Genomic DNA, 15,424 nt, shown 5'->3' on the forward strand with positions numbered 1-15,424 from the left:
TTCAGAAGCGGAGCAGAAGGAGTCAGAGCACTCCTTCTGGGAGGTCTTGGCTTGCATGAGGTCCCTCGGTGGGTCAGCTGACCCGGCGATGGCTCCTCAAGAGGGCAAGGACAAGGTCTTTGACCATGTCTATGGTACTCAGAAGCCTCCAGCGCACCCTTGGCCTGGTCCCAGGGACTGAAGAGTGCACTGTGGAAGGTTTCTGTCCAGCTCTCAGACTCCTCGAGCTCCCTTCGCTGAGGCTCGTACTCAAAACTCCTCCCTCCTCCGGGTGTCCAGCAGAGGAGATACAAGTTCCTTTACGACCCTCTTCCGGTCCTTCCTCTACATCATTCCTTAGAGGAACTAACAAAGGGGCTCTCTCCAGAGATAATCTCCAGACTTCAAGTTCCCTTCTCAGCATTGTAGATCCTCAACCAGGAGAAAGTAGCGAAGTGCACCATGCAAGCTAATTCGTGGCTTGATCTCTGGTTTGGGTCAGTGGGTACCCTGGTGCGGACTGAGGGTTGTTCCAAACCATTCTCAAACTATCAAGTTCCTTGCCCATCAGGTAGTCAACCTGTTGGCATACATCATCTTGAAGCAAAGAGACTCAATAGTTGAGAAGGTCCATCACCAAGTACCTCACTGTGAGATTGTGAAACTCTGGAACTCATCTCTGGAGGGCTCCTCGAGCCGGGGATGTTGAGCGAGCTGCGGAGGGATGGAGTAAGTCTCACCAAGATTCCCTCCTCCATAGGTCGTTAACATGTAGGCCCTATAGACCACTTTCTCTCCCGCAGAATAAACTACCGAAGCTGGCAAAGAGCAGGACTGTAGCATCAAACATCAAGGTGTTTAAGAAGCCCTTTCCTGCCAAGGACAGGAAAGGCCCCAAGTTTTCCCGTGGAGGGAAACAAAGTTGCTAGGACAGGTGAAAGCAACTCGGGGCCAATCCCTGGACAGTCTCCGTGATTCGTTTAGGGTATCGCGTCCAGTTCATGTCATCTCTCCCCCCCCCCTGATCAAGGATCCAGTGACTATAGACTCCTTTGTGATGGGATCAGCAAAGGAGCTAGCCCTTCGGGCAGAAGTCCAGACCATGTTGAAGAAGGGCGCTCTCCATGAGGTCCTTGAAGACTCTCCAGGCTTCTTCAGTTCACTCTTTCTTATGAGAAAGGCGTCTGGAGGTTGAAGACAAGTCATCGACATCTCAACCCTGAACAGTCAAACAAACTTTGTTCAGCATGGTGATGGCAGACACTGTCAGGCAAGCTGTAAGATCACAGGACTTAATGTGGCCTGATTGGTAACGTCTCTGCCTGGTGTTTGCCAGTCGGGGGTTCGAGTCCCGTTCAGACTCGTTAGTGCCATTAGTGTCTATAACCTTACCATCCATGTGAGCTAAGGTTGGGGGGTTTGGGGGAGCCTATAGGTCTATCTGCTGAGTCATCAGCAGCCACTGCCTGGCCCTCCCTGGTCCTAGCTTGGGTGGAGAGGAGGCTTGGGCGCTGATCATATAATATATGGTCAGTCTCTAGGGCATTGTCCTGATTGCTAGGGCAATGTCACTGTCCCTTGCCTCTGCCATTCATGAGCGACCTTTAAACCTTTAAAGGACGCATACTTCCAGATCCCAATCCATCCGTCTTCAAGGAAGTATCTGAGAATCACTCTAAACAACAAGAAATACCAGTTCAAGATTCTTTGCTTTGGTCTTTCCACAGCACCTCAGGACTTCACAAGTGTTCATCCTAGTGTTATCTTGGGCTCATAGAATGAGCATCCGTCTCCTACGTTACCTGGAAGACTGGCTGATTCTGGCAGACTCGATGGTAACTCTTCTTCAGCACTGAGACTAACTTCTGGAGCTTTGCCAAGATCTGGGGGTCATGGTAAACCTCAACAAGTCATCACTGCTTCCCTCTTAACGACTGGTATATCTAAGAATTATTACAGATACCAACCTTCACAAAACCTTCCTATCAGACGACAGGGTAGTGAGGCTGAGGAGTGTCACAAGACCATTTCTCAGACGAGGAGAACTCTTAGCCCAGAGGTGACAATGTCTCCTCGGTCACCTATCATCTCTGGCCTGTCTAGTTCCCAACGGCCGCCTCAGGATAAGATCCCTCCAATGGTGGCTATAGTTCTCCTGGAATCAGGCTTTTGATTCCCCGGAAATTCTGATCCCCATGAGACCAGAGGAACTGACGGACCTCGAGTGGTTGGTGGCAGATGAGAATCTCGTCCTCCCCCAGACTTGAAGCTCTTCTCAGATGCATCAAAAGAAAGTTTGGGGCCCACACGCTGCACCACACGACCTCAGGCCTATGGTCAGAGTTCGAAAAGTACCAGCGCATTAATCTCTCAGAGATCAAGGCTGCCTTCCTGGCCCTTCAACAGTTCCAACAGTTCCTGGCAGGTCACTCAGTGGTGGTGATGAGCAACAACACCACAGTAGTTACCTACATGAACAAACAAGGCAGTACTATTTTGCAGCCTCTATCCCATCTCACAGTAGAAATACTGAGAGGGGTGACTACCAACTCGCTTCATTCCCGGCAAGAGGAATGTGCTCGCGGACAACCTGAGCAGAGCGACTCAGATAATGGGTTCTGAGTAGTCTTTGGATCATTTATTAGCCAACAAAGTTCTGACTTTTTAGGGTTCCCCGACTGTGGATCTGTTCGCAACGACCCTGAACTTCAGGCTCCCTTTGTACTGCTCCCCAGTCCCAGACCCCAAGGCTCTCTGGGAAGATGCATTCCAGCAACGGTGGGACAACATCGACGTTTACGCCTTTCCCCCATTTGCTCTGATGAGAAGAGTACTCAATAAGACTAGAACATCGGTCAATCTCCCAATTACCCTCATAGCTCTGTTATGGCATCGCACAGAATGGTTCCCAGACCTTCTGCAACTCCTGACGGAGCTTCCAAGAGAACTTCCTTCATGACACGATCTACTCAGACAACCACACGATAACATCTTCCACAAAGCCGTAGCTTTGCTACGACTTCACACCTGGAGGCTATCCAGCATCTCCTCACTGAGAGAGGCTTTGCAAAAAGAATATCTGAACATCTGCGGAGATCATCAGCCTCAGTCTACCAGGCAAAGTGGTATGTCTTCTGTGGTTGGTGTTGTGGAAGGGGTATCTCTCCCTTTGATGCTACTATATTATAGCAATAGTGGAGTTCCTTGTGTATCTGGGGGAAGAAATGCTTCTCTCAGTTTTGGCAGTAAAAGGTTATCGCTCAGCCTTCAGTCTCGCTTTTAAACTGAAAGGAGTGGACATTTCCTTTTTGCTGGAACTTTCTCTCCCTTTACGATGTTATGAACTTTCCTGTCCCCAGTCAGAAGTGAGACCTCCATCATGGAATGTGGTTTGGGTGCTTCAGTCCCTGAAGGATACTCCTTATGAACCATATATACCAGGCAACAGATCGCCACCTCACATTGAAGACGGTGTTCCTACTGGCATTGGCTGCGGCCATGGGAGTAAGTGAACTGCATGGTGTCTCGTGTGACATCACCCATTCAAGGGGATGGGGAAAGGTAAGCTTCAGCTTCGTCCCAGAGTTTGTAGCTAAGACTCAAAATCCGAGGGTAGCGGATCCTAGATTTGATTCCTTCCTGATAACTAGTCTCCATTCTGTAACCGACGTCCCAATTCATCTGTTATTATGCCCAGTAAGGAGTTTGAGGTACTACCTCAAGAGAACAGCAGCAGCTAGCCCCATGTGCCAATCTTTTCATCAGCACGGGAAGGATCAAGAGGAGGATCACGAAGAACACCATCTCTGCTTGGATTTGCAAGGTCATGACCTTGCACTTAATCCAGATCCTCCTCCAATACGTTGACCCAAAGCGCACAATGTCAGGGACATTGCTACGTCCCTGGGCCTCTAACTAAATTACTTTGAGGCGCGGGTTCTACAAGCAGACGTGCAGAAGCATCAGACAACCTTCACCTCCCACGCAAGACCTAACATACAGGAGACTCGATACTTTCTCTATCAGTCCTGTGGTGGCTGCACAACAGCTGGTTTAATACCTCAAACTCCTTGATGGACAAGAAGCAGGAGGTTGAGGGCATTGGTTACCCAGTTTTAGTCTGAGTGAATGAATAAGAATGACTTGGTCTTTCTTTTCTTCATCCTCCCCTTGGTGAAAATCAGTATCCAGGTTTCTCTGCAAAGCTGACCTCAACCATGGTAGGTAAACCATTTTTCCCTTGTGTAACCTAGTATTGTGTCAGTATTATTGCACACCCATACCCTAGTGAGGTGGAATAGGAAATGTCTTGGTGACCTTGGGTCTTACGATTCGAAAGAACTCTTACCTTGACAGTAACATTGCTTACATCACAAACACACAGCTTGTGTAGGCACAAACCATGCATAGCAAGGTTTAGTGAGTTGTTAAGGATTCTATCTTCCTTGTGCTAACACGCATGAAGAGGAATCCCTGGGTAAATGCCAAAAAGCCAGATTGGCAGGGATGTCTGCCCTTTTAATGGGTGAGTCAACCCTATAAATAGTGTTGGTTTGTATTCCAGTTACAGAAAAATGACAAATTTGAGAGTGATTTGTATTTTTTCCTAACCATACAAACCTGTAACTATTTATACAGATTTTCCTGCCAACCCAGTCCCCCTTTGAAGTCCTACTTTCAAGAAAGATGAGTTACAGTCACAAGTGTGTGAGTGAGAGGGGTAGCTACTGCAAACCCCTATAAATAGCTACAGGTTTGCATCGTTAGGAAAAATACAAATTCCAAATTTGTCATGTCATCCCCATACATAGCGTTGGTTTGTATAAGTGACGGAACAAATGACAAGTTTGAAGGTAATTTGAATTTTTCCTAACGATAGAAACCTGTAGCTATTGATACAAATTGGCCCGTCAGCACCAGTCCCTTTTGAAGTCCTATCCAAGCAAAGTAGGTTCACAGTCCAGGTGTGTAAGTGAGGGGAGTAGCTACCCCCCCCCCCCCAGCCCAGCTAACTAGCGGGTGGATGGTTAACCCTCTCTAAAAGTCTAATGGCTAGTCTTTTAGCTTCGCCGAAAGTAATATCCCCTATAGATGGCTACAGGTTTGTATCATTAGGAAAAATACAAATGACTTCCAAATATGTTATATCAGGTTGGTTTGAACACTCCATAGTTGAAAAAACTAATTACCAGGTACTCATACCTCTGTCAGTTATAGTGAATAATTTCTGTTTAGTAAATATATTTCTTTTAAAAACTTACCATATGTACTTAGGTAAGAAAAAAAAGACAAAATCCTCATCTTTCGTCTTTACTAAGTTAAGGCCTGACCTTTGCCAAAGGGAGAAGTTCCTTTCTCATGGATGATCTACTTTAGTGCAGTGGAAATTATTATAGGCTAGATGTCCCTTTTATTTTCATGTATTTTAAATTCTTTTAGTCTGTTGCTTACTTTTGATTGTCAAATGTATGTAAATATTTCAGTTGCATGCCTAGTATAGGATAAAAAATTACCCATTATATAGGCTGTTTTAAACTTTTCTTTGATACTAGGTTCCTGTTACTTAATAATTTTTCATACAATTTCACAAATAACAGAGCTAACTTATTACAAGTATACATAATTTAGATTTATAGTACACGAATCTTTAAAATTACCCTCTGTGTAGGGAGGTCACCCATGTTATGGTTGAGAGTATGGCCCCATTGGGAAAGGTTCAGCCTCATATGATAGGCTCAATGGTAGAAACAAGTAGGTAGGGCCTAGAAGCTCGATTGTAGATGTCCATACCCAGGTTAGTCCAGGCCATCCCACCTATTATGGAATTATCCTTTTTAAACCCTTTGATTTTTTTTTATTTACTGCTGAAGATTTACTTCTATTGGGTTTAATTTTTTACCCTACTGTACTTAAAATCATGCAAAAACATATCTCTCCTTCTATCAGATCTTGAGAATCCCGGTCTTCATTTCATACATTGACATGTATTATGACATTAAGGGATTTTTATTGGTACATTTATACATTTAACTTTATTTTTTTATGAACTATTGATAAAAATGTTGCCATATTATGCAAAAAAAAAAAAATAAAAAAAAAAAGTCCAGAAAACCAGTTGGTTAATGTCATAAACATTATCTATGGATGACTTGTAGTCGTTCTTGGTTTTAAAGGGTTTTACATGTCCTGTGTTTGGACAACATTTGACCCCTTATTTTTTTATTGTTACCTATAGTAATTATCATTCCATAAGGAAATACAGTACTCTGTTTTCTATTCACATTAATCATGTGTTGCATAAACCTTATGAGCAAAGACATCATTTTTGACAACCATCAATTAGAGTACAGTACAATATGTTAAGAAACTATAATAGACAAACTCTCATCAAATGTGAAAGAGAAAGAAGATTAAGCAAAGCATTTTGCTTGCAGCATATAGCATACTGTATCATATTATTGCCATTATTTCACTTATGTTCATTTTAGTGTTTGAGTAAGCTACTCAAACGAGACGTTTTCTTTGATTAATTTTTAGTAATCATATGACTTAGTAAATCTAAAATTCTGTAAATTAACTATCATTGCCTGCATTCATCGCTCATACAGATTTATGGATGCTTGAGGATTAATGTTCTTTAATGTGAAATATTTGATGATGGGTTTCGGAGATTCCAATAAAGTGATTGTAATTAATATCCCTGATTTATTCTCCTAGGGAACAGAGACAAAGGAACTGCAGACATTGTTTCCGGATCCTTCTTTAGAGCGAGCAGCCGTCATTAAACCAAAAATCGGTGAGTGAGAAACCCAGCTTTTAAGTCATCAATTGATCACTTTGGGTCTGACATATATTCCTTTGATATCATTGTTTCAAGGAAATTTTAAGCTTTTTAAGATTTTTATACATATTTTACAATCCAGTAGCTACAAGAGTTGTTGTAGTGCATTAGAAACATCCATATTCACAATCACAGGTTGGGTGAATGAGCTCTGCCCAAGCCCAGCAGTGCCCACCGCTTCCTCGTTCTTGTGAACAAGGAATTGAGGTTTGTGGTAGTATCTCCAGTAAGTCCACTTACTGAGTAATTGCCACCCATTGCCTGGTCCTCTCATGAGTGACCTCCACACTAGTCATAGGATCTCAAACAAAGTCTCATCAAGAATTTTGACTGATAAATTTCACATTGCTTTGAGTTGCTCTTAGAAATTTACTGTAAGCCCATTGTGGTCGAGTGGTCATGATACCCACCCCACCAGTGTGAGGGACAGGGTTTGATTCCTTGCCAAGATTGAACACCTTAGTTGCATTTCCTTAAATTCCATTGTATTTCTTTTAGCTTCAGCAGTGAGTTATTTTACCTGATAGTTAGTAGACTATGATATTCCTTAGTCATATTTTTTTTTTTTAAACTGAACGGATTGTAATTTGTGGCATTACCAGAGTAAATTTAATGAAAAATGGAAATTAAAAGAAAGAAAAGAAGGCTCACAATATGTAATAATTAAGGAATGTAACAGGGTGTGTTCAAAATATTATGGAGAGTCTTTTAAGTGTCTGTGGAACCTAAGATAGGGAACTTTTCAAGATTATTAAAACAACTCTCCCATATGGAAGTGATGTGTAAATGTTGAATAGAACTGAAATGAAAATGCTGAAGACGTTGATATGAATTGTTTATAGACTGTGCTGCATAAAATTAAATGAAAGGACAATAAATGTCAAGATACATAGCGTTAAAAAGGTTAATGTAGGGGAGTGATGGATTGCAGCGTTTCTAATGGTGAAGTCTTGTAGACTAAATGGACTGTAGGTTGGCAGAAAATGTCTTTGATTTGGAGGTGTCAAGATGGAGGGACAGAGGAAGACTGGAACAATGCTCAACTGATATTACAAGGATTATTGAAAGAGGAGTGCATGTAAAGAGTGCTTAGGAAGATTATATGTAAGGTATATATATATATATATATATACATGTATAATATATATATATATATATATATTATATATATTCATATATATATAAATATATATATATATATATTCATATATATATATATTCATATGTATATATATATATATATATATACGGGTATATATATATATATATATACATACATACATATATATATATAAATATATATATATATATATATATTTATATGTATATATGTATGTGTATATATATATATATATATATATGTATGTATATATATATATATATACATTTATATGTATATATGTATGTATATACAGTATATGTATATATATATACACTATTTATATATATATATATACACACTGTGTATATGTATATATATACACTGTATATATATATATGTATATATGTATATATATGTATATATATATATATATATATATGTATGTATGTATATATATGTATATATGTATGTATATATGTATATATATATATATATATATACGGGTATACATATATATGTATATATGTATGTATATATATACTGTATATATATGTATATGTATTTATTTATGTATATATATGTATGTATGTATATGTGTATATATATATATATATATATATATCATAAAATCATGAGAACTTTTTCTATAAAAAGCAACAAAGAAAGTAGACATGGAGAGGCCCAAATGTAGAAACGTGAAGTGAAATCATTTTATTCCCAGTGAGAAGTCAATTTATTTAAAGGTGTAACAGCGATGAACAAGTATTCAAACGACCATAGAATGCTGAAACACAATTTTTTTTTTTTTTTTTGTAGATATAAGGAACAAAGGAGGAAAATTAATTTTAAGAAAGAAAATAAACACTCCTGTAATAAGAAAAAAGTTGATTAGTTTAGTTTAGCAATACAAAATAGGTCCTCTCAGCTAAATGATAAAATAAAAGTAAGTAAAGAAGAAATGAACAGTAATTTAGCAAAATTTATTTTGGAATCATCACAAGACAGGTGGAAAAAATCCTAAACAAGATCAAGGTAAACTATAAAAAAGACCAAAAAACCTAATAAAGAAAAGATTGGAAATGAGGGTACAATCCATGAGAGATGAAATGTAATTAGCAGAACTATCCAAAAACCACAAACAAAATAAAAATCCAAGATATTCGTAAACACGATCACAAAAATTGAGGAAAGACTATAAAGAAAGGAAGAAGCATCAAATTGTTGAAAAGAAGTCTTGGACCAGGCGCCAATAGATGTTTGCTTTAAAGGATGAAAATTGAAATATTAACAGTAGAGATGGGGTGATACAAATTGCACGGGATTTCTATACAATGTTATACAATAGTGATATAAGAAATAACTTTGCCAATAAAAATAAGGAAAGATCTGAGCCGGTTCCAAATGTAACAGTAGGAGAAGTAGAGACATTTTTAAAAGGAATAAGAAGAGGCAAAGCAGCAGGAGAAGATGGCCTAACAGGTGATTTAATAATTGATGGAAGAGATTTCAGAGTAGTAAAAATCGTTGAACTTTACATAAAATGTCTGCAAGAATGCTCTATACTTACAACTTGGATAAACTTTATCATTATATCAATTTATAAAAAGGGAGCCACAAAAGAACTAGAAAATTACTTCTCAGTACATTTACTGATCATAATAAATAAAATTTTCATAAAGATCATATTAGTCCGAATAGAAAGACCGCTAGACTTTAATCAATCAAGAGAGCAAGCAGGCTTTAGAAGTGGGTATTCAACAACTGACCATAACCAGGTAAGTAACCACCTAATGGAAAAATCGTCGGAGTATGACAAACTGTCATGTATGGCATTTATAGACTATGGGAAAACTTTGATTCTGTCAAAACACCATCAGTAATGAAAGCCCCTCAAAGAAAAGGAATAGACGAATCTTACGTTATAACGCTTGAAGATATCAATACAGGTAATACAGCAATTAGAAGTTCGTAAATATATAGATTATGAAAATGTAGGATTGATAGTAGTGGGGAATAACTTAACAACTTATAATTTGCAGATAACATAATTGTGTTTAGGGAATTATGGCAGGAATTGCAAAAGATGATAGAAGATTTTAATAGAGAAAGCAGAAATTTAGGACTGAAAATTATTATGAGTCAAACTAAGATAATGTTAAATGAAAATGCCCAGAGACACCAAATAAGGGATATGGACGAATCTCTAGAGATTGGTAATGAATATACGTACCTAGAACAGACAGAAAGTGTTTCCCCAGGACACGAGACCAAAATTATAAGAAGGATAAGAATGGGATGGAGATCTTTTGGTAAACAAAATTAGGTTATAAAAAGTAAAATGCCATCTTTTCTAAAAAGATATGTATTTGATCAGATGGTCTTGCCAGTATTAAATAGTGCATCAGAAACAAGGAGCCTTACTAAAGCCTTAGAACATAAGGTAGTCACAACTAAAATAGCTATTCAAAGAATATTGATGGGAGTAACGCTAAGAGACAGAAATAGAGCAACTAGGATACAAAAGCAAACTAAGGTATTGGATATTCTAACAACATGTAAGTAAAAGAAATGGACGTGCGTAGGACATGTAATGAGAATGACCCATAATGGATGGACATAATAACAGAATGGGTCCCTAGAAAATGTAAAAGAAATAGAGGAAGGAAGAGAAGACGATGGATTTACAAACTAAGAAAGCTTGTGAGCGTAGACTGTCATAGAAAGACTATAAACAGACGCACGTGGAAGGACATGTCTGAGGCTTCTGTTCGGCAATGGACTAGTAGTGACTGCTTCTGATGATGATGTAGATATCACCATCATCATCCATAACTAGTCCACTGCAGGACAAAGACCTTCCACTAGCATCTGTTTATGGTCTTTCTATACCAGATTATAATTGTAATTTTTTTTTAATTCGTCAATCCATCGTCTTCTCTTCCTTCCCATGTTTCTTCTGCAATCTCTAGGGACCCATTCTGTGATTCTTTACGTCTATCTATTGTGTCATTCTCATTATATGTACTGACCATGGCCAATTCTTTTTCTTGCATGTTAGCATATTCTCTACTTTAGTTTGTTCTTTTATCCATGTTGCTCCTTAATGTCCCTTAGTGTTATTCCCATCAATATTCGTTCTTTAGCTTTTCGAGTTACAACTAGCTTATGTTTTAAAGATTTAGTAAGGCTTCAAGGTGGTTCTGGTGCATAAGTCAATGCTTGTAGTACAATTTGATTATATAATTTTCTTTTTAGAGAGAGTAACATTTTACTTTTCAAAACCTCATTTTGTTTACCAATGCTTATCCTTCTTTTAATTTATGTCTTATGTCCTGGAGAAACACTTACTGTCTGTTCAAAGTTTGTGTATTCATTAACAATCTCTAGAGGCTCGTCCATAACCCTTATTTGGTATCTCTGTGCATGGTCATTGAACATTTCTTTGTTTTACTCATATTAATTTTCAGTCATACATTTCTGCTTTCTCTATTAAAATCTTCTATCACCTTTTTCAACTCCTTCCATGATTCACTAAACAGAACTATGTAATCTGCAAATCTAAAGTTGTTAGGGTATTCCTAATGAATGTTAATTACTACATTTTCATAACATATATATGTATATATATATACACACACACACATATATATATATATATATACACATATATATATATATACACACACACACATATATATATATATATATGTATATATATACACACACACATATATATATATATATATATACAGTATATATATGCTAGGCGGCATATTACCATCCTACGCAGTATGTACTGCCGTGCTAGGTGGTATACTACCGTGCTAGGCGGTATATCTTAGCAATCCATGTTTACCAACTATTATACTCGTATAAGTGAATGAGCAACTTGGTGAGTAATGAGAGCTCTGGGTATGGAGGAAATGACCCCTTAAATCTTGGTGAAGTCACTGGCAGCAGGGTGACAGATTGGGTTTAGGCGTAGGACAAAATGTCTCTTCAGCTTTTAATCCTGATGCCTGGCAGTTGATCTTACTAGAATTAGTGTGGACCGCCAGGCGTCACTTGCCCTAGTTAGATAGGCACTGGGCATCACGAGGAACTGGCTATCCTTTGATGTATCTAACCAATGAATCCTCTATGGATTTAGTCAGTCAAGAAAAGAGAAGAGGAAAGAATGGCCCCCGGTCCCGGGTATGGCGTGGTACTAAGAATCTCCTGGTTTATAAATACTAAAGAAAATTTGAAAATAGGTAATTGAAATGTTAGAATCATGAATCAGATTGGGAAGTTACAGCAAGTGGAGAGTGAATTTATGAAATATAGTTTGGATATCTTGATCCTAAGTGAAGCCTGTTGTAAGGGAAATGGTAAGGAAACTTTAGACCATGTCAATATATATATATATATATATATATATATCTACTCAGGAAGATCAGTTGGAAGAGAATAGGTAGGAGTGATGATGACACCAACAGCAGAAAAGGCATTAACTGAGTGGAGAGCTGTAAATAGTAGATTGTTACTAGCAAAGTTCAAATCAAAGCAGTGCAATATGAGTATTATAGGTTGCTATGCCCCAACAAATGATTCCCCTGAAGAAAGGAAAGATGAATATTATGAAAACCTGCAGAGGATAATAGATGAGATCCCTTAGAGAGATATGAAAATTGGGATTGGCGACTTCAATGCTAGAATTGGAAGAAATAGTCAAGGGATAGAGAATATGATGGGTGTCGAGGGTCTTGGCGAAGTTGCAAATGAAAATGGAGCACATTTCATAAGTTTCTGTTCAGAAAACAATCTTGTCATTGGAGGTACTCTTTTTCAACACAAAAACATCCACAAGTATACATGGACTTCACCATGTGGCAATTACAAAAATCAGATAGATCACATTGCCATTAATAAAGAGAGAAGGAGGGCTCAAAGAAATGTAAGAAGCTATAGAGGTGCAGATATTGGTAGTGATCACCAGCTAATCATTGCCACATTGAAATTAAAACTAAAAGCACCCAACAGAAATGTAAATAGAATACCTAGGTTTGATACAACTAAGCTTCTAGAGGAAGAGCACAGAGAAACATTTGCAATTGAATGTAAGAATTTATTTACAGTCTTAGAGACTTTAAGAGACGAAGAACAGACAATTAATGAAGTATGGTGTGATATTAAGAACATATGTCAGTCAGTTGGTATTGAAGTCTTGGGACATGCGGTTACAAGAAGAAAGACATGACTATCGAATGATACTCGGGATACTATAAAAAGGAGACAAAGACAGAAATTGATTGTTGAAAAATTTCGAGGAAGTGATGAAAATTACAAGGTAGAGCATGCTAAGTATTCTAGTATTGATAGTGAGGTCAAAAGAAAAGCCAGAAATGACTGGAGAGAATATTTAGACAGTAAAGCAGATGAGGCTGAATATGCTATGAATTCAGGAAGTGGCTGTGGTGTAAGAATTACTCATAGATTTATTAACGAAATTTCTATGGGGGCAAAGAAGAAGAAGCATATACCCTTCAAAAAGAACATGGGTCTGTTATAGCAACAGAAGATAAGAAAGGCAACGTTGCATGAAACACTTTAGTGAGGTTATGAATACGAGACATGAAGGAAATGATTTGATTGATATACCTGAAGCTAATGAAGACCTTAATGTGCCCATGAATGAATTCAGTGTGTTTGAAGTCGAAACTATCCTAAAAACTAGAGATGGAAACCCCGGGATATGATGAAATAACTGCCGACATGATACTATTATTGTTTCCAGAGGCCGTGTAATAGTGTTGTTTTTTCAAATAACTCCTAAAATAACTGATGGATTTCCATATCAAAGCAGGGAGCGCTTCATACAATGGCCTAATTTTGGGAAATACTGTGCATTGCCAATTACGTTTCATTAACTTTTTTACTTGAGAAAATGAGGCTAAAGCCAGTCTTAGCCACCCACACATTCGCAAAAGTGATGACGTCCCTCAGTGACGTTGTCATAACGTTTCTTCCCCTGTACCTCCCATCCCCCGATTTGTTAAACGCCTGTTTAACTCCATAGATAATTGTCATATGACCTACCCCAAACAATACGAAATTCTTTGTCAATAAAAGTTCAGCATACCTGGTAATGTGATTCGTGACTTTAGACTTTACTTAAACACAAGACCAACGTTTTATATCTTACCCACTCACTTACATTGAAGATCAAGAATGAGACTTATGACAGGAGACGAAAGAAGCCGTGTTAACCCTACACTTTGCACTTCAAGCGAGTGTTGGTAAAGCAATAGAAATATAGTTTTCTTTAGGTTAAGCCGTAGGACTCATTCTTCCATATAACACAGGTTACTCGATACATCAATTGCCAGGATGAAAATGACAGAGAGCATTGTTTGATATAATATATCATATCAATTTCACCAGAGAGAGTAGCTTGAATTCCTTAGAAGGTAGACTTCTAAAAGATGTTTCATATAAGGGCATTGACATCGGCCATTTGATAAATTTTGAAATCATATATATATATATTCATATATATATATATATATATATATGTGTGTGTGTGTGTGTGTGTGTGTGTTCAAACATACATACATAAGATTTATTATATTTCAACCTATAGTTTTATATATTTATTTACGTTATAAGTATCAGTACCTAATTTTGTTACTTAAAAGGTATGTGACAAATATCATTGCGACTTTATCACTGGAATTATACCAGACTTCAATTAATGAACCAATCAACCTTACTTTGAAAAATCCATTGACATTGTCTACATGCCAAGCTGATATACTTGTATCAAAGTATTCATTAGCTTTGCTTTTCCAAATTAATGTTATCACCAATTGCTGGAAACCATAGATTTAACATTATGAGGGATTAAAAAAAAAAAAAAAAAAAAAAAAAAAAAAAAAAACAAGAAATGGACACTTATAATTTACATTTTACTCATCATCACTCTCAAGGAAAAAAAATGTCTTCTATTTCTACTAATGTTTGTATTTTATTTTTTTATTTTATTTTATTTTATTCTTTAGCCGCAAATCTAAAATTTGTAGGAGTCCGAGTAGAATATCTCTCAGTGCGATTCCACACCCCTGTTTTAAACCTCTTCTATTATGTTTGATAATTTGTGTTAACCATCTAATCGTTATCTACCACCATAAAACATTTTATTGCTCTTCCGGCTCATTTTATATGTGCAGTACATAGTCTTTATTAACAGGGATTTACTCAGTAGCCTAATAGCAATGGGAATGAAGGAAAGAAGGCAATAAGGAAAGGGGGGGGGGGGGGTTACTAGGATAGCCATAGGTGTAAACACCGAAGGAGGGTTGGGGGAACCTCTGCGTCACAGTTACTTGATTAAGTAACACTTCTTCAAAACGCTCTGAAGGAAGGGAAGAAGTTCCTCTTTTTTCCTAAGAGTAAATGGGTTAATTAAGCACATCTGTCAATTCATTGCACCACCAAAAATTAGGCCAATGTTTGAAACATTC

General features: G+C 37.7%; 1 protein-coding gene across 1 annotated transcript in view; it reads left to right on the plus strand.

Moving 5' to 3' along the window:
• Pih1D1 (PIH1 domain containing 1) overlaps nucleotides 1-15,424 on the plus strand; it is a 203,722-nt gene that overhangs the window by 64,408 nt on the left and 123,890 nt on the right. Inside the window, exon 2 of the mRNA XM_068381368.1 lies at nucleotides 6,697-6,775. Within this exon, the coding sequence (XP_068237469.1) occupies nucleotides 6,697-6,775 (79 nt within the window). The remainder of the gene's footprint in view (nucleotides 1-6,696; nucleotides 6,776-15,424) is intronic.

Source organism: Palaemon carinicauda, chromosome 10 (assembly GCF_036898095.1).
Source record: "Palaemon carinicauda isolate YSFRI2023 chromosome 10, ASM3689809v2, whole genome shotgun sequence".
Taxonomy (NCBI): domain Eukaryota; kingdom Metazoa; phylum Arthropoda; class Malacostraca; order Decapoda; family Palaemonidae; genus Palaemon; species Palaemon carinicauda.